This window comes from Pan paniscus, chromosome 7 (genome assembly GCF_029289425.2).
Source record: "Pan paniscus chromosome 7, NHGRI_mPanPan1-v2.0_pri, whole genome shotgun sequence".
NCBI lineage: Eukaryota > Metazoa > Chordata > Mammalia > Primates > Hominidae > Pan > Pan paniscus.
This window is the reverse complement of record NC_073256.2, coordinates 90,747,150-90,767,581: the sequence shown is the minus strand read 5'-3', so window position 1 is coordinate 90,767,581 and position 20,432 is coordinate 90,747,150. Positions and strand designations below refer to the sequence as shown.

General features: G+C 34.0%; 1 protein-coding gene across 2 annotated transcripts in view; it reads right to left on the bottom strand.

Moving 5' to 3' along the window:
* Positions 1–20,432, bottom strand: part of CRISPLD1 (cysteine rich secretory protein LCCL domain containing 1) — a 54,679-nt gene that overhangs the window by 12,625 nt on the left and 21,622 nt on the right. Inside the window, exons 3-13 of one of the 2 annotated variants that reach the window (XM_003831302.6) lie at positions 13,676–13,794; positions 13,205–13,337; positions 12,117–12,232; positions 11,303–11,403; positions 9,516–9,656; positions 9,280–9,340; positions 9,108–9,174; positions 8,771–8,901; positions 6,294–6,337; positions 6,128–6,200; positions 841–916 (exon numbers count right to left, since the gene is read on the bottom strand). In XM_003831302.6, the coding sequence (XP_003831350.1) occupies positions 841–916; positions 6,128–6,200; positions 6,294–6,337; positions 8,771–8,901; positions 9,108–9,174; positions 9,280–9,340; positions 9,516–9,656; positions 11,303–11,403; positions 12,117–12,232; positions 13,205–13,337; positions 13,676–13,794 (1,062 nt within the window). Of the gene's footprint in view, positions 1–840; positions 917–6,127; positions 6,201–6,293; positions 6,338–8,770; positions 8,902–9,107; positions 9,175–9,279; positions 9,341–9,515; positions 9,657–11,302; positions 11,404–12,116; positions 12,233–13,204; positions 13,338–13,675; positions 13,795–20,432 lie in introns of those variants that run through there. The other variant, XM_008956677.4, reaches the window with a different exon arrangement.

The following is a 20,432-nucleotide window of genomic DNA, read 5'->3' as shown; positions in this document are numbered from 1 at the left end:
TGCAGCTCGTTGACTCTTAACTCCGTTACTTTGTAAATGTCACTTATCCCACTAGAACACGTTCCCTGATCCTCTTTACCAACCAACACTAAAAACCTGGCTCAACAAGCACTTAACAGGCCTGGCACCTTGGAAGGCCAAGGCAGGAGGACTGCTTGAGGCCACACCAGCCTGGGCAACACAGTGAGACCCCATCTCTACAACAACAGAAAAAGAGCCAGGCATGGTGTCATGTATTTGTTCTTCTAGTTACTTGGGAGGCTGAGGCAGGAGGATCACTTGAGCCCGAGTTTGAGGTTAAACTGAGATATGATCATGCCACTGCACTCCAGCCTGGGCCATCACAGCTCATATTCCTTGTCCAACCCCACTAAAGTCATCTCTTACAACATCCCCTCAACTAGTTCTTTTGCATATATTTTAATGTAGCATCTTTATGACTCTATGCTACATTTTAAATGGCCGTTTGGCAGTGAAGATATTGTTTCAACTTTTGACAAATTCTTAATTATCCAGTTCAGACTTCAAATACTAAAGAATCAAAAGAAAAACAAAACACATTTTCCTTCCCAACAATAACTACAGACTATTTCATTATGTGTCTTATATAAAACATATGGGGAGAAAGTGAAGAAAAATTTTGTCAAATAATTATACACTCATATGGTACATATGGATATTAATTTTTCAGTGATATGGATGTTTAACTCTTCTGAGAATGCACATTAACAAAGTCTGTTTCTTCACTCTGTATATAAATGTACATATATACATTTAAATGTGTCTATACATTTATATATATACATGAATGTTAAGAGCTGTATAAATTAGGATACTTACATCAGAATAAACTCGAGTTCCAATTACACGAGCATAATGTGGATTTGCTTGCATACAGTTACGAGGACAGTATACTCTGAAAAAAATAATATATTATATATATATTAAGTAAGGTGGTTACTTAAGTCTTTCTTATTAGTAAAACCACAGATATGCATACACAAAGTAAGCTCAACATTCTAAACCCTACTCATTTTTTCTCCTGAAATAGGTCAATTGTACAAGCCCAAGCAGTAGACACAATTGCTTCTGTTTATCTATCTTTTGGCATAAATGTCATTTAAAAAAAATTAGTTAGGAAGCTTTCTAATGTGGGGATTTGAAGCCAAAAGAAACATCAGAAAGCATCTCAATGTATGAGAAGTTGGTACCCAATGTATCTGTAGAATTTAGTAAACCAATAACTTGGAAAATCTGAAATCATTGTCTGCCTCATACATCTCATAGTTTCTCTTCTTTATATTCACATCTTTGGAATCTCATCCAATTTCATAGTTTTAATTATCATCTTTAAATGGCTGATTTCCAAATTTACATTTCCAGTTGGGACATCTCTTAATTCCATACTTGAATATCCTACTGCTTATTCAACATCTCCACTTAGCTATAATAAACATCTCAAACTTACCATGTATGGAACCAAATTCCTAATCTCCTTCTCTAGTTCCCAAATCTGTTCTTTCCATAGGCTTCCCATTGCAATAAATGGCACCTCCATGATTCCAAGTGCTCAGGCCAGAAACCTTTCTATCCTCAATCCCTCCCTTAATCTCACACCTTACATTCAACCCATCAGCAATTTCCATTGGCTATACATGAAAACATATCCAAGATCAGAGCATCCCCAAGCACCTCAATCATAGTAACTCTGGGCTCTATCATCTACTGTCTAACTTACTGCAATAGGCTCTTCTATTTTTCTTCTATGGTCTCCCTGCTTCCAATTTGGCCCTCTCCAATCTGTTTTCCATACTTATATTAAAACGTACAAGTCCAGCCAGGCGCAGTGGCTCGTGCCTGTAATCCCAGCACTCTGGGAGGCCGAGGTGGGTGGATCGCCTGAGGTCAGGAGTTTGTGACAAGCCTGGCTAACATGGTGAAACCCCGTCTCTGCTAAAAATACAAAAATTAGCCGGGCATGGTCCTGGGTGCCTGTAATCCCACTACTTGGGAGGCTGACGCAGGAGAATTGTTGGAACCTGGGAGGCGGAGGTTGCAGTGAGCTGAGATCATGCCACTGCACTCCAGCCTGGGCAACACAGCAAGACTCCATCTCAAAACAAAACAAAACAACAACAACAACAAATGTACAAGTCCAAACACATCATTCCTCTGCTCCAAATATTCCAGTGGCTTCCATCACATTCAGAGTAAATGACAAGAGCCTCAGGAAGGTCAATAAGCCCTGCATCTTCTATCCTCACTGCCTTTCCAACTTTATATCTTACTCCTTTCCCACTTTCTCACCCTGCTCCAGTCACATGGGCCTAATGGTTATTCCTCAAACACACACAATAGGCTTCTGCCTTAGAGCCTTTGCATTTATCTTCCTCTCTGCATGGAATGCACTTCCTCCAGAAATCCTACTGCCTTACTGATATCTGGTTGGCTTAGCTCACTTCAAAGACATTTCCAAACACTTTCTTTGTTGTTCAGGCTCTAATACAATATGACCAAAAGCTTTTTATTGAAACGTAGGATCCAATTATCAATATTTAATCAATCACATGATATTTTTAAAAATCTACTCCCAAAGTTCAAAAAACTGGCAAACGGCACTTTACTTTTAATCAAGTGGCTCGTCTGCATTCACACACACACACACACACACTCATCACTAAAAGGAAACACAAACTAAAACTGGAAAACACACAATTTTAAGTAGTAAATGAGACTGTTAACATAACTACATGATAATCATTAGTGGATGATAGCATCAACAATTTTCCTAAAAGTATTCTAAATATACTTCAGTTGAAACTACCCTTGCCAATTGAAGCAGATCTTCCTTAACATAGCTTCTAAGAAATAGTTATAGTTTTTATTTCTAAAATTTGTATAACACTGTATACTCTAGAGTGTATATACTTCACATAACATGGAAACCAGAACCATTTAAATATAATAAATCCATCTGAGTTTCTATAACTTTGAATTAAAGGCTTGATTGTTATAAAAGATGCTGTCTGGGGTTTCTGCAGGAAGAAGGGTGTCCCCTTTGACTGGAAACTGATCTTATTGTATTTGAGAACTGCTAGGCATTCACCATCATCCTTATGGCTGTAAAATCACTTGCTCTGCATGCTCTGCAAACTTTATCTTGCCCATATTCAGCTTCTCGTTTGTGGAATGCCAAAGTCAGTAGTCCAAGTTGAGTTAGTTTCTACTTAGATGAGTTCAGGTAAAACAAAGATTGGGGGAAGTTTTTTGCTTGTTTGTATTCCAATCTGTTTTTAACAGCTTGTTACATACTACTGAGAAGGTAGGTACTGGTCCGGTAAACTTTTTTTTTTTTTTTTTTTTTACCTACAATTTGCCGGTAAACTTTGAATGAAAATGCTGACATACTTTAATATCTACTTTTACATCTTGAGCATTCAGTAAATTTTAAAGATCTAATTGTTTATAGGTATATGTAAAACTGGATAACATTTCTTATAATTTTTATAAGACACTAAGTAATAATTACTACATAGCCACCAAATGGTTACTAAATAATAGTTAGATAGTTTATTTTGAATCGTTCTACTAGACATGGAAACTTTCAAGGACATGACTTGCAGGAATCTTGTTTCTTCGAGGTCTTCTTGAGCTAATTTCATTAATTTATTTATTGTCATTTTTTCTCCAGAATAGACTATGCCTCAGCCTACTTAAGTCATATGAAATTCTAAAAGAAATATACCAACTACATGGTTCCCTAAAAGTTATAACCTGTCATATAAATAATATCATTATAACCCAGTTTATGAAACTATTACAATTTTTTTTCTTTTTTTTTTTTTCTGAGACAGAGTCTCGCCCTTTCGCCCAGGCTGGAGTGCAGTGGCGCGATCTCAGCTCACTGCAAGCTCGGCCTCCCGGGTTCACGCCATTCTCCTGTCTCAGCCTCTGGAGTAGCTGGGACTACAGGCACCCGCCACCACGCCCGGCTAATTTTTGTTTGTATTTTTAGTAGAGATGGGGTTTCATCGTGTTAGCCAGGATGGTCTCGATCTTCTGACCTCGTGATCCACCCACCTCAGCCTCCCAAAGTGCTGGGATTACAGGCGTGAGCCACCATGCCTGGCCAAAACTATTACAAATTTTACACAGGAGAAACAAATGACAATTTTGTTTCACTGAAATAAAAAAAAAGCGAGAAGCTTTTCAGACTACTTAAGGTCAATATTATGCATAAATTGTCATCTCTATGGATTTATTATGTTGGTAACAGTAAAGGCTAAAATGAATTTTAAAAATTTATATCATTTTCCTTATTTCGATGTTTTGCTTTCTGAAACAAGCCAAGAAATAGGGAGCTTTTTATTAATGCTTTACTTGATTTATCCCTTTTGCAATAATATTGATATAGTTTGTTTTGTAGTTACAAAATTACCCTTTATTGAGCATCTACTAGTGAGAGCCTTTATGTCAGAATGCTCTACAGAGACTCTCCTTATTATTTGGTCCTCATAAACCTAGTCACATGGCTGACATAAGGCTAGGCATAATATTCGTACTTAGTAGGTATTTAATACATATTTATAAATTTAAATTCTAAAGTTCCTGGGTTTTTTTCACATATTATGATGCTAAAATTTACCAGCTTCACCTAGCAATACATCTTTACTTTTTTCTATAAAACTGCAATCTGTAAGTGTAGGGGTCTTGAGAATTCTGAAAAAAATATTTCTCCAAAATTGACTAAGACTACAGAGCAAACAATGATCTAATCAAATGTGTGAGCCTTATAAGAGGATAATTAGTCAAGCTTTAGTAACAGGAGATTGTATTTTTATCACAAAAATATTCAGCATATAATTCATTGGTGGTCAAATGGTAAAAAGTATATGATGCACCTCACCCAGTAAGAGGCCCTCAAATTATCCTACATACTTGGTAATCTGCTGATTTCAGCCAATGCACAAGCTGAAGAATTTTAAAATTCTCAATTAGCATGCACCAAGTTAGCTGACCAAAAATATTACAACAGCAGTCTTGCATTAGTAGAGACAAATGATTTGAAAGGAAACAGGCTATTTGTATGTGAGGACATTTATTGTTTATATCACATCTGTAACTTAGAAACTGACAGAAAATGAAGTACTCTGTTATATGAAGATCACAGTCTTCCGTTATAAAGATTCCGTTATGTACCTTGTGAACAGCCAATCCCATTCTTTAAGTGAAACGTTGCTTTCATTTTAAAAGGGTAAGTAATGATGTTTTTCCAAAGTAGATAAACTTTTCCATAAAAATTAAGCTCCTTAAATTTTTAGACAAAAATGTTTTGTCAAATTACAATTATATCTTTAAATCTCATTACTAGTTTTTAAAAGTAGTGTGGATGGGCTTTTTAACTTACCAAATGCAATCAGATTGATCTAATTTAAAAAACTGGATAATGATGTTAAAATATGAGTTATGCCACTTTAGTTTCTGTTGTAAGAAATCGTTATGAACTGAATGATTTTGTCCCTTCAAAGTTCATATGTTGAAGTCTCAATCCCCAATTTGACTAACTTGGAGACAGGGCCTTTATGAAGATAATTAATGTTAAATGAGGTCATAAGGGTAGGCTCCTCATCCAACAGGATTAGTGTCCTTATAAGAAGGGATGTAAGAGAGTGAGCTCTCTTTCTCCCTCCACCATGTGAGGACACAGAGAAGGTGGCCATCTGTAGACCAGGAAGAGAGCCCTCATCAGGAACTGAATCAGCCAGCACCTTGATCTTGAACTTCTCAACCTCCAGAACTGTGAGAAATAAATTTCTGTTGTTTACACCACCCAGTCTATGCTATTTTGTTACAGCAGCCACAGCAGACTAATAAAGCACTCTTTGTATCACAGATGAACATACAGATTACATGCATAAACCCTGACATTATGAAATAGCAAAGAATACTTTTGCATTTTGAGAAAGTACACTAGGCCTGCCTGGAGTGCATGTAGTTTATGATGTTTCATTGCTCCCTCCTGCTTAGAAGTTCAAGATTATACAACTTTTGAATCCCAGAGACATCAGAATTTCAGGCAAAAACAGTTATCACAGGGCCAAAGCCCCCTATGTGTACACTGGTTTACCTTGGGCAATGTGAAGCAGGCTTATGAAATGGACAGAGCTGTTCCACAGTTGTTTCACAAGTCACAGCCTGAACTGAAGAATTAAAACACAAAACAATGAGTGAATCCTTTGAAAGCAGTAACATACTACACAGTACTAAGAAAATAAGATGAAGAATGTGCTAACCTGTTACTTTAGAGACTGTGAAGGAATTAGCAGACTGATATTTGCTGAAGGTAAAAATACAGAAATGTTAATTATTTTCATATAGGCATCAGCAGCAGCAGCCATCATTTCTGGTATCTTTCAAGTCTATGAACACTTAATTTTCTTTTTAAACACTTACTAAAGTAGACAAGTAGCAATATAAGAATACATCATCAGTTTTATGCTAAATCCATATTACCATCAGGTATTAACCAAATCAACACCATTCTTCAGGTAATCTCTTTTCATTATTGATCTCAAAAACATATAGATAATAGCATAGAGCTATATATATATATATATATATTTGAATCAAATATATATATATATAAAATATATTTGATTCCTATCAAAATTAAAACCCTCAAATACTAATTTCCTGCCTCCACGGGACCAAGCTATTTAGTCTTTCACAACAGGAAATACAAGACAATGTTGTGAAAAGACTACAAAATAATAAGTAACTAAGGGAGCGTCCATTATTCCTTTTTTGTTCCCCCTAGTATCTAGCAAAATTATACAGTAAAATGAATAAACTTCTCCTCATCACATGCATTATTAAAAAGCTGAAATATAAGATTAGGCACACAATTATACATCAAAATTTTAATAGGTTTATATAACATCTGTTGCAAAAGGTAAGGCTTATTTGTGATGGTACTTTAACATGGTACACTCTCTGAATACATTAGCTCAGAACTGAAGGTGTAAAATTTCAACAATTCTTTACTTCCATCAGCTTCAAATTCTGTATTTAATATTCATCATCTATAATGTGTCCAAAAGAAATAACATTCTTTGAGGCATAAAATATACAATCTATTAAATATAGCCTTCAAGTTTCAAGAGAATTTCTATAATAGAGATAACTAAAAATTAAGAGGAAAAAAAGTAAATAACAGGATAAATGTCCTTTAACAGAACACCCACTGCTTGGCTTACTAAAGCTAATAACTAATATTTATTACTTATTGAAAGTAATAAATGTTTTCCAAGTTAATAGGTTAATTAATGAATATTTCTATAGAACTTCAGGCCAAGTGTGGTGGCTCACGCCTGTAATCCTGGCACTATGGGAGGCTGAGGCTGGTGGATCACTTGAGGTCAGGAGTTTGAGACCAGCCTCGCCAACCTGGTGAAACCCCATCTCTACTAAAAATAACAAAAATTAGTTGGACATGGTGGCACGTGCCTGTAGTCCCAGTTACTTGGGAGGCTGAGGCAGGAAAAGTTGAACTTGTGAGACTGTCTTTAAAAAAATTTTTTTTTTGGCTAAAAAGAGTTATCACTAACAGCTAAAAACCACCCTTCAAGCCTTTTAATAAGACTGTATAAGCCAGATGTGGTGGCTCACACCTGTAATCCCAGTACTTTGTGAGGCTGAGGCGGGTGGATCACCTGAGGTCAGGAGTTCAAGACCAGCCTGGCCAACATGGTGAAACCTCGTCTCTACTAAAAATACAAAAATTAGCTGGGCATGGTGGCACGCACCTGTATTCCAGCTACTTGGGAGACTGAAGCAGGAGAATCACTTGAGCCCAGAAGTTGGAGGTTGCAGTGACCTGAGATCACACCACTGCACTCCAGTCTGGGTGACAAAAAACAAAAAACAAAACAAACAAACGAAAAACAACAATAAAAAAAAGACTGTATAGGAGATCATTCCACAAATTTTTGAGCGTTCCTAATAGTTTTTTATAGTTATTAATTCTAACTTAACCCCACTGTGAAGTTTCATGCAACTGTATTGTAACAAAATAGACAATGTCAAATTTCCTAAGAAAAGGAGTTCTGTATGAACTTCAGTAATGTTTACTGTTTTACTTAGAGGGAAAAAAAAGACACTAAAGAGGTATTTCAAAAGCCTCCATTTTTCTACTTTCTATACGGTACATGTAATGCACAGTGTTTTGGAATAAGGTATTTGGTACACTTAATAGGAGAAACATTAATAAAATTAAATGCTTTTATATTGGGATACTTTTAAATGGACAAAAGAAAGATGACATAGCATAATACATATTTAGAGAACTTTTCAAAATGCTCTTTTCTCTAATGTAATTTATCTTATCAACAAAGTTACTGTTGCATGAAATAAGCCATTTTCCCTAAACAGGACAGGAAGAATATGCAAATTACTTACCCTTCTCAGGGTATTTTCTGTCAAGCTAAAAAATGTATTGCTTTACATTGGGAATTAACTGTAAATTTATACATTTTTAATGAAACTCAAAAATTTGGAGTTTTAGCATGCCCATTAAAAGCAAAAGAGTTCAACTTCGACCTTAAATGCGTTATCTTCTTTTTGTCTAAAGAAACTACAAGCTAAAATGAACCTTGAAAATAACCAAATTCTTTCTTCTTAAATTATTCTATGCTTTGCTCTAAAAAAAAATGTGTTAGCTCACTGTTACAATTTAAAATTATCTGGTCCAAAAGATTATTTTGGTACTTACCCAATTGTTTGAATGCCATTTCTATTGGACTTGATGAAATAATGCTTTCTTCCTTGTCTAGTGATATCTACCCAGCCACCATCATTGTCTATTATACCATAATGAATTGCAGCTCTACAGATGCTGGATTGCTTGGAAAAAAGGAGGAGATAAAAAGATGTTAAAAATATTAGAGTTCTGCATAAGTCCCAACTATTTACCACTTATGTGACTTTCAATTAAATAAACATTTCTGAGCAAAATATCTATACTTATGTAAGGTGTTATTTTGCACAATAAAAATCAAATATTACATGGAATGACTCTATCCTCAAATAATTACATTTATAACACTTACCATTTCATAATGTACACTGCCAATAACTTTAGCTTTACTATCCAAACAGCCAGCAGGACATTCGTACCTAAATAAAAGTAATTGGGCACAAAATTTAGTTTCTCTGAATGTCAGTACAAAATAAAAATATTTATTATATTCAATTAATTTTCAAAATAATAACAAATATTACCTATTGCAGGTTGTTCCTTTGCACTGATCTCTTAATCTTACTTCACAAGAAACAATTTGGGCTACAAAGAAAAAAATACCTAAATAACTTAAATAATATAAAAGCAGTTGTAGTTCATTATATATAGCCTAATGACAAAATTTTTTCCATTCTAAAAATGTTCAAATTAATAAAATCTTGATGGATATACCATTTATGTACTTTGAAAATTTTTATAAGTAATATGGAGGTCTTACACATTTGCTGTGTGCTTATGACTTCATTTCTGCTACTATCATCTGATCTTGTCCGGACATGGGTGTCATGGACTTGTGACTGCTGTCGTTCTATTTCATTTGTTTCCTCTTCTCGAGGGGGATAATACCTGTCTGACCCTTCTGTTAGAGAAAGCAGATTTAGGAAATATTAACCCTATTTTACATGTGCATGAATTATCAAATAATAATATACTTTAATACTCCTATTTAATATTTAGAACTAGAAAAATCAGTACTGTTTTTCTGCACAGGTTTTGGCTTAAGGTGGTGATCTTAGGTACTGCAGTGGAATAAATGAACACACACAAGCCTTTAAGTCCTTGATTCATTTATGTTAATGTTCGACTAATATTCAATGAAGGCACTTCTAAACTTTGCTTATATTTCAACATATCATTGTTTGATTTTCATAATGACACCATGAAATCTACACAGTGATCTAATAAGGTTATGGCTTAGCAAAATCAAATTTGTTTTCAATTAAAATCATATTCTTAATATTTTCAGGAGGATCACATTTAGACTTCTCCCAAATGGAAATGTGGCCTAAAGAAGGATTTACATGCCCTTATTATTTACGACAAAATCCATGTCCATAGAGTTTTTTTCCTTTAGAAGAAAATTCAATGTGCAGAAATTTAAACTTGAGTATGGAGAGTAATTTCAAACTTTGAATTTAATGTTTATTTCCAGACTGGCCTTTATCAAAGGCTTGACAATGGCACATTTTGGAGAGGTGTATAATTTTGATGCATGCCCAAGAACTCAGAACCTAAAAAAAAAGTATGAAGTCACAAGAAAGTCAGCTTTAAGTAAAAGATAATGGTCACCGGGTAAGAGGCAGGTAGGTTGGAGGTTTGGACACAGAGAATATGAAAAACACCCACACAAGGAAAAAATGCTGCAAACGCTTCTAGGAATTTTAAAATGGCTTACACAACAGAAGGACATATATGGGCACTTCTTGTCTACTCATTTTAGTTAATGCGTCATTAAGGGAAAAAAAGACACGTGTCATTATGAGCAGTAAAAAAGGGCTGCAATTGTTCAAGTATTTCCTAATACACTTCGTCTACATTATTCCTCTTTTAGTCATCAAGAAAAAAGTACAAGGCAGTAAAAAATGTTCACTTGAATGCACAAGTGCATGACTTTTCACAAAGCTTTGTCATAACAGTTTATGTGCTATAAACAGGACACCATATTTACTTTTTAAGATATCAAATGCATTTGACAGTACTACTTTTATAGTAGTTTTATATTACTATTATACTTTTCCTATTATTTTAGCATGACAAATTGAATAGTGTGCAGTGAGAAGTGAAAAATCAACATAATTCATTGAGCATGGTTCAATAAGATACACAAAGGGGTATTTTGTTAAAAATGTTTAAAGTGCTAAAAATAAATTGTGTTAAGTTACTAAATCCTTTAAAAAAAGATGACAGTTATGGAAATAACTCTAGTCAACCATACATCAAGATGACTCTTTTTAAGAATATAAATATACTTGTCATTCTGGGGTAATTTCAAAGTAGAATCAGAAATAGTTACCTGAAATAACCATGGAACTTTAAAATTTTCATATAACAAACTTATTAGTAATATAAATATTTGTAAAAGATTTCTTCAAAATATTTGAAATAGAGTTCTAGATACTTTTCGTGTAATCATTAAGTGCACTTCTGGCTTTTTTAAACATAAGTAATGCAGGAGCTGGATTAAAATATAAATCAACATGAATACCACAACACAATAGCACTTACCTTTGTAGCACAGATTTTCTCTACAGCCCCCTCCAAAACTAGGTGGGCAAGCAGAACAGGGCCGCCCATGTTTGTAAGGGGCATGGCCCCACCAGTTTCCCCTTTAAGAGATGATACGCTCTATTAAAAAGTAGTCTAATGGCATAATTTATAAAACATTGTGAAACATCACTATATATGAACATTCTAAGTAATTATTTTGGCGTATAGATTTAAGACATTCATATAATTTATTATAGAGCCCTTCTGGTTACTAGGTTTAAATATAAATTACTGCCTCATTTTGAAAATTTACAAAGTAATTTATAACACATATTGTTAAAAATTACAAAATCAAACTTTTGCAGAAAGCCAAACTCTGCCATGGAATATTCACTATATTCCATTTACTTTAATAAAAACACATTATTAAACTTGAATTTGACCCTAAATATGATTGTGTCACATTGTTAACATAATCCCTTAAATGGTCTTTACACAGATGAAAATACATTTCTCAATTAATGTATAGTTGTTAATCTCTAATAAATAACAATTATTCAATATTTATGGATAGTATAGTGAGTAAAACCAAAGACATAAAAATATGGTTCCCATATTCACAAAGATTATACTTTCATATTTCATATCCCCCTTTATGCATTTATTTTATGCATTAGGCAACTACAATTGTTGCCATATTAAATAAACAGAATTAAAATAATACACTTCATTCAGTGATACACACTGAAAATGGGGAACAATCAGGAACGTAAAGGTATTTTCATTTTGTTAAGAAAAATGTACATCTGAACGTAGTGTTTTGTCTACTCACTTTGGGGAGTAATTGCACACCAGGTAGACAGCTTTGGGCCATATCTGCCCCCAGATGTTCATGTTATGACACAAATTAATGGCACAACCGATTCTGTTACTAGTTGCCCACACGACCTATGTTAGAAAAATGAAAGGCTCAGAAAAAGCAGGCTGAAATGAAATAGGACAACACTTCTGAGAGAAAAATGCATAAAATTTGAATGTGAGAAGCCAACGTTTATCATTCAAAATGAACTGAGATCAAATCAAAAAGGGTCTTTTTCCTGAGACCTTGAGTAATACCTAATTCAATTTTAAAAACAGAGCTACAGAAAAATAACTGTGTCTGGTTATAAAATGCAAGCATTTTCAAATGCAAATTTAGTAAATAATTCAAAAGTTACATCCTCACAAACCTAATGTCATATTAACATTTCTATGAAGAAACTTTTCTGACAAAGGAACAGAAAATCACATCCTAAACAGCAAATACTGGAGCAAAAATTTACATGTTCAGATTTCTTATACAACATGATCTTTTCATCATGCCACTGGTTATCAGGTAGTTTGATGCTGGTCAATCTTATCACATGCAAAAGCATACAGAACAATCAATCTGCTTTATATTCACTGATAATAAGTCTGATCAGCAGTGAGCTTTATCAATCTGCCTTTAGTTGTTTGATCTGGAAGTTTAGAACATACCAATTGTGAACACGAAATATAAATATATATATATATATATATATGTTGCACATGTAAATATTGAATGTCATTGGTAAATAAAACTATATTTTTATTCCTTGAGATAAAACTTTGACACTGAAGATGGTAAATTTCCCCCCATATTACTGGGGCTATATTAAAAATGTTTGACATGCAAAATCACTGAAATAATGTCTTTTTAAGTAGATGTTTGGACTTTTTTGTGTGATAATTATTTTCATTGTTTATAGAACTCTGTAAGCCAATTCAACATAATCAATATCCATATAAATTTTTTTAATAACCATATTAAATAAGAAAGACAAGTTCACTAGCCTAATTTCTTTCATAGTTATATTAACTCAATTTGGGGGAATTAAGTATAATACCCCCCAAACATACCTGTGTATAATGTGTACATACAGGGCCAGAACACCTGAATGGACAATATGGGTTGCATTCATGTTCATATGGGTAGCTAAAGTCTTTCACTTCATCATACCACGATTGTACATGAAACGTCGGGGGCCTATATCTATTAGAAAGAAAATAGTCACAGAGGGCAAGCAAAGTTGGAGAAAATACAAAACTAAATATTGCAAAATACATTGGTATAATTTGGTAGAAAGACACTTTGGCGTAAATTATTAAACTTAAATTTTTATGCCCATTACATTACTAATAAATAGATGATTTACATTAAAGTCTAAAAAACTGCTGATTGTTCTGGTGTGGCATTTATTTTTTGTTACTTGTTTCGTGATTACTTTTCTTTCAGGCACCAAGTCTTTGAAAAATTGTACTGATGAATTAATAAGGACTTCATTTTAAACACTTATGTTTTCAGAAAGAAAAAGTTGTGCTTTAAGATACCTTCCCCAGTGTGCTCCCAAATTCTGTCCAATTGATGGAAGCAAGCTTGCAGGTCCATGTTCCCACAAGCAACTTTCAGCCCAGGATTCTGCAGATCTTTCCAGCTCTACATCCCATGTCTACAGTTTAAAACAAAAGCAAAATGTGCACATGTAGCATCTGGACACTTCTTCAGAACACAGCATTGAGCAGTTCTTACATTTTCTTCTTTCTTTCTTTACAAAGTCAACAACATAGTCTGGATTCTCATCAGACTCAAAAGTCATCTAAGTTTTTGCACTGGCCTCCAAATCAATCTCCCTGTCTCTACCTCTTAACCCTCCAAATTGCCCCATACGTGTTTAGAATTACTTAAGTGAACACGAATATGCTGAAGTGATTCCTCTGTCTAAACACATAAAACAAATCCCCATATACATAAAGTCCAAGGTCCGGGGTCCCACTCTTCCCTATCATTAAGCATACAAGTCCTTGCTCTTGCTGACATTGTTTCCTCTCCCTAAGCAACCTTCTCCCAGTTATTTGTCAGACAAGTCCCTACTCTTTCTTCCTTCACAATCCAGCTTTATAAAATACTTTTTCTGTGACATCGTATCAATTCTCTTAGATGTAAGCTATCCCTTTAGGACTCCTAAGGCTTTGTTACATTCCTTTGTTTAGCACTTATTACATTGTAATATCAGTATTTGCTTACATATCTATCTCTTTCATGAGACTGTAAATTGAATGGGACAGTGCTGCTGGTATCTTTGGTCTATTTTCTAGTGTCTATCATCTGGACAAGGTGATTAATAAATGCTTGTTAAATACATGAATGATTAACAAATCTGATTCTCATAAAATATATGTAGACATAAAATTAAAATTAAATAATGACAAATTCATTCTTTTAAAATGATTTAAAAAGAAATAATTTAAATCACTGATTAAGTTATTTTAGTGAAATGATTACTGAAATAATTTTGCAAGTTCTGGGTTTAGTATTCAACTTATTAATTTGAAAAATATGCAGTATAGTATGTGTGCTGGTAAAAACACCAAGTTAGGCAGACCTGGGTTCAATCTTAGCACTACAATTACAGACTCCGGGCATGTTACAAAAATGGGAAAACAAATCTGGGAATGGAACCTGAGGACACAACCCAAGTGACAGTGATGAAGCTGAAAAGAGTAGACAGTGAAATGATGTTTAGAAATTTAAAGATGGGAATTGAACAATGAGAACACATGGACACAGGAAGGGGAACATCACACTCTGGGGACTGTTGTGGGGTGGGGGGAGGGGGGAGGCATAGCATTAGGAGATATACCTAATGCTAAATGATGAGTTAATGGGTGCAGCACACCAGCATGGCACATGTATACATATGTAACTAACCTGCACATTGTGCACATGTACCCTAAAACTTAAAGTATAATAATAATAATAATAATAATAAAGATACAAAAAAAAAAGAAATTTAAACTCCTAGAACTTGATAAATGGCTGGAGTAGGTGGTAAGGGAAAGAAAAGGTAAGACCGATGATACTACTAAATTGGAAGAAAGGAAATAGGGAAAGAGAAATAGATGGTTGTAATACAAGTGTGTGTCTAGGTATTTCCATGCATATTTCAACGGTGATGTATGAGGGCACATATGCCAAGTAGAGAGCAGAACTACATGACTGGGGGTCCAGAGGAAAAATGTGCTCTGAGGATATGAATCTTGAAGTTATTCACCCAGAGATAAATTTATTCGGGAATATTATATAGAATGAGAAGAGGAATAAAAAAGAAAATTCTGGGGTTATCAAAATCTAAAAGGAAAAAACTCTAACAAGACAACAAAAGAAGCCAGGCAAGACAGGATAAAAGAGGTTACAGAAAAACTAATTAATATGAAATTATAAAGCAATGAGAGAGAGAAGATATTTTTGGGAGTAGAGAATGGGTAACAAGTGTGAATGACAGAAAACCAAGATTCCCTAAGTACTAATTCATGACTAAAAGCAACTTCAGATCAATGATGGGTGAAGAAATCAGAACACACAGCATTAATAAGTGAAGAGAAAGAAAAAGTACAGAAAACAAATGTGAGTTACTTTCTCAATACTTTAGAGAGGAAGAGAAATGTGGCAGAAGCTATAGATGAGATGCCAGAGTCTAGAGAGAATTTGTTCACTTGCTTTGATTTTTAAAGGATACAGGGAATCTAATCATGTCAATACGCCAAAAGGAAAACACCCTAGGGACAAAGAGGCATGGAAAAAGAAATGTATGTTTGAGGAGAAGAAGATTCCTAATTCATTCATATAATTTTTCATTGGTGAATATTCCTCCCCATTCCATTGTGGCTCTGAAATATGGATCAAATCACAAAGGGAAATTTATACAAAATTAGAATAAGTTTATTATCATCATTAGTGTATCTTAATTTTCTAGCAAAAATACAAAAATAGTGTATATGCGACTAAAAATACAAGAGCAGCAAGAGTTGCTGCTTTTCATAAAAGTTTTAATTTTACTTTCAATTAGTGTCAAATATTCAAGATGAATGGTTTTAAGACATGGACATCAGAAACAAATGCTATAAACAAGTATTATCAGGTAAGCACTTTATTTGCCAATTACAGGCATATTATTAATTAACTTTACCATTTAACTTTGACCTAATTTTATAATTATACATAATGTTTATTATACAAAAGTATAATTCAAGTTGTGGTCACTATTTGTCCAAAGAAGAATTAAGTAAGAAACACTGAATTTGGTTGAAGTCCCAAAAAATGGGCAAAATGTTGATTTCCTTTTGTATCTAGAAAGTTGGAGAAGTAATCGTCTCTCAAAAGTAAGCAGGTTTCCAGATGGAGTCCCTAAAGACATAGGTTGTCCTTAGGGGACAAATCATTGTCTGCAATCCAGGAAATCAGATTCTTGCAGAGTACTCTAGTTATACATAGGACATAACTACACTTATCTGTAGGTTTTTTTTTTAATGTATCAATCTCATATTCAAAGAGCAGCCAGAAAACAGAGGAAAAATAGAAACAGTTCCTGGAAGTCTAAAAATAATTGCCTTGAAACAATTGTGATGGTTTTAAAATATCCTTTCCACCAAAGGTGGAGTTGAATTCCCCCCTCTTCCCTTGAATTTGAGCTAAATAGTGACTCACTTCTAATAAACAGAAAGAGGCTGGGAGACGTCGGTAGCTAGGTTAGGAAACAAAGCTTCTTTTTTTTTCTTTTTTTTTTCCTGTTAAGACACATCGTGACAGACCTAAGCCAATGAATTAGGAGTCCAGTTACCATGAATAGGTAGCTGGAAAGAAAATATGGAGAGAGCTCCAGAGACGTGAGTTCTTCCAGCTGAGGCATGTGACCTGTGAGTTTGCCAGCCCTCAGATGACAGCAACTCAAGTCAGGGCAATCATGAGACACCTCAAGTGAGGACTATCCAGCTGAGCTCTTAGAAGAATCCTCATGGCCTCTACTCAAGTTCAATTTACTCTTGTTTCACACACGATTCTACAATCTTAGGTGTCAGTTTTCCCTATGAAATTGAAAATGGATCCTTTTTAGAAAAGATATACAAGTAGTTTAATATACTACAGCCTATTTAAGTGTTTCAAGTTTGCTTATATTTCTGTTGTATAGAAATTGGAATAAAACGTAAAACATATTATTCAAATACTTTAAGCTAATTTTTCTTATTTGTAAATTTGTTAGCTGAAATAGAAGGTAATTCCGATCACTTTGAGGACTAAAATTCAATGTTGAATATATACAATGCATAAGCTGTATTTAAGGTATGACTTATGATTTTATTTAATCCATTAAAAATACTGGGAAAAGCATACTGAATAAACTATAATATTGCTAAAATAATAGCATACAGTATTTTAATATAAGTGCTGAAGCAGAGGGGCGTGTAACTAAAATTTAGTTCTTTATCAATATTAATATTAATGACTAAAAGTAATTATCTATTCACAGAATCGAATAAAGCATACCTGTTTAGGTCAAGTTCAATAATACAAATCAAGTCTTAAAAACTTATTGAAAGAAATTCTATCATGACTTAACAATAAGCATGGTACATATTTGTTAAAGCTACAACATATTTCACGTTTTAAAACTGCCAATAAGTTATACCCACCCCATTAAGTGTAGGTTAGTGCCTACACATTTCTATTTAAAATCAGGTTTACAAATTAAATCAAGATGGCCCAAAGAGCTTCTTTTTTAATTCCTCTGAACTATTCACCCAGCACTAATTTAAAGACAAACCACACTACAATTGCCACTTCTCTATAAAATGAGTACTTGGGTACCCATTTCTATACACTTGAGGTGTGCAAAAATGAAAACAACTCTATTTCCCAACTACATCTGAAAGTTGTTCCTTCTTAGAGCATAGTTAAGCCTTCAATGAAGTTTTATTACTTAAGGAAATATTTAGAATACTATTGACATTCTTTGTCTCCAATGATATTTTTAAACTAGTTCAGCATGAAGGCTTTCTCATCTCAAGTGTGTGTATGAGAAATTTTAAACTTTTTGACAGATAACTTTCAAAATTAAACCAGGCCAAGTATAGTGGCTCATGCCCATATTCCCAGCACTTTGCGGGAGGCGAGGGTGGTAGGATCACTTGAGGCCAGGAGTTCCAGACCAGCCTGGGCAATATGTGGAGACCTGTCTTTACAAAAAGTAAAAAATGAAAAATTTAGCTGGTACGGTGTCACGTGCCTGTAGTCCCAACAAGCTGGGAGGCTAAGTTGTAAGGATCAAGGGAGTTTGAGGCTGCAGTGAGCTATGAGAGCTATGATCACACTACTGCACTCTAGCCTGGGCCACAATGTAAGAACTTGTCTCTTTAAAAAAAAAAAAAAAAAAAAAAGTCGGTGGTTCACGTCTGTAATTCCAAGATCGCGCCACTGCACTCCAGCCTGGGTGACAGAGCGGGACTCAGTCTCAAAAAAACAAACAAACAATAACTGAAAACTGGTAAACCTACAAATACATAGTAACTTTAGTACTAAAATATCATAGAAATGAGAAATTATGTAGCTATCTAGACACATAAAAATTTGCTATCCTTTGTGAAACATGAATGAGCTCCCACTGGAACACCTGCTATGGTGCTCGAATAAGAGTCAATGACAGCTGGAAATCATTCAAGAATGTAATTTAGGCCAGCAGTATTGCTTACCAGTAGGTTGCATCACTGTATATTATGCAAAAACAGTAATTAGTGATACAACTTTTTCATTCTCTTTGACACAGAGTTTTTTTCTCTTAAAAAGATTTAAGGATTTTCAAATATGTCTTCTTGACCATAGTAAATTAATACTCTTTCCAGATTTACATAATATGAAAATTCATTTCCTGGGGCTTGTTTACTCTTTATAACTTCAAAATTATTATAGTACTACATTAAACAAGAGTTGAAGACCAATAATTAATAACTAAGAATTTGTCTGAAGAGAGTATTTTCTGATAATTGAGGTTTCAAGAATGTTAATGAAAAACTAAAATGGAAGGTGTTATTTTTCAAATAAATATCAAACATTAATTTCACAAAGAAGATCTAATGTTAAATATGTTTTCCATTAATTAGCATTGTTTTGGATTACATTAAAGGATATAAAGTTTTATGAGATTATATGCTTGATGCAAATTTGTGTAATCAGACTTTCACATATAAATTACCCCCAAAGATTAGTGGGGTGGAGGTGATGGGCCTTCATTTATCCACAAAGTTGTTTGGTAAGTTGTAATTAGTCTACCACAGAGACCAGGATGACACTGAATTTGTTAAGTAGTTTTACAGAATTCTTTAGATTCCTCAATAAATAAAATAAATTAGTAAATAATGAAATTTTAATAAAAAGTTGACCAGCATGGATAGCTTAACACCCTAACCACTACACAGAAATAATTATTGACTAGAAACTCTTACATAACTTCATAATTGTTAAATGCTAGTCCCTATATAAAGAAATAGGATTGCAAGATTTTTGGCTACTGTAGAAACTTTCATCAAACTGGATGAAGCTACAATGAGACTTTTAAAGACATGCTGAGAAAAATGTCTTAAATAGATAACATAAACCTTTCTCAAAAAAACTGGAAAATAGCAACAATTCTAATAAATCATCTAAAAATTTTACATAGTATAGATAATATAGAAATGATTTAATTTGTTGTACAACTTTTTGCAAAACTGATGTAGCCTTCATGGACTTCCAAAATAAATGCCAAAAAGAATTCCTAATTGGATTATTATACCATTAAGTAGCCTAATTAGATGACAAATACTGGCCCATGATATAATTCACAATATGGACTTTTAAAATTGCATTAGCTCAGACACAAAAAGTCAAATACTGCATGCTCTCACTTATAAGTGGGAGTTAAACAGTGGGCACATGCATGGACATACAGAGGAAAATAATAGGCACTGGGGACTCCAAAAGGGAGGAATATGGGAAGGATAAGGAATGAAAAATCACTTATTGGTAATTGGGTACAATGTTCACTATTTGGATGATGGGCACACTAGAAGCCCAAGATATCTATTATACAAGATATCCATGTAACAAACCTGCACCTGTACCCCTTGAATCTACAAAGCAAAATAAAGTATGCATTTCTCTCTGGCAAAGTAATAATCTAATGAAAATATGGTGGCATTGCAAAGGCAGTTATGCTGGAAGTCCGGATCTAGGCTGGAGGCTCTAAAGTCTTACCTTTCCACTAGTGAAAGCTGAAAA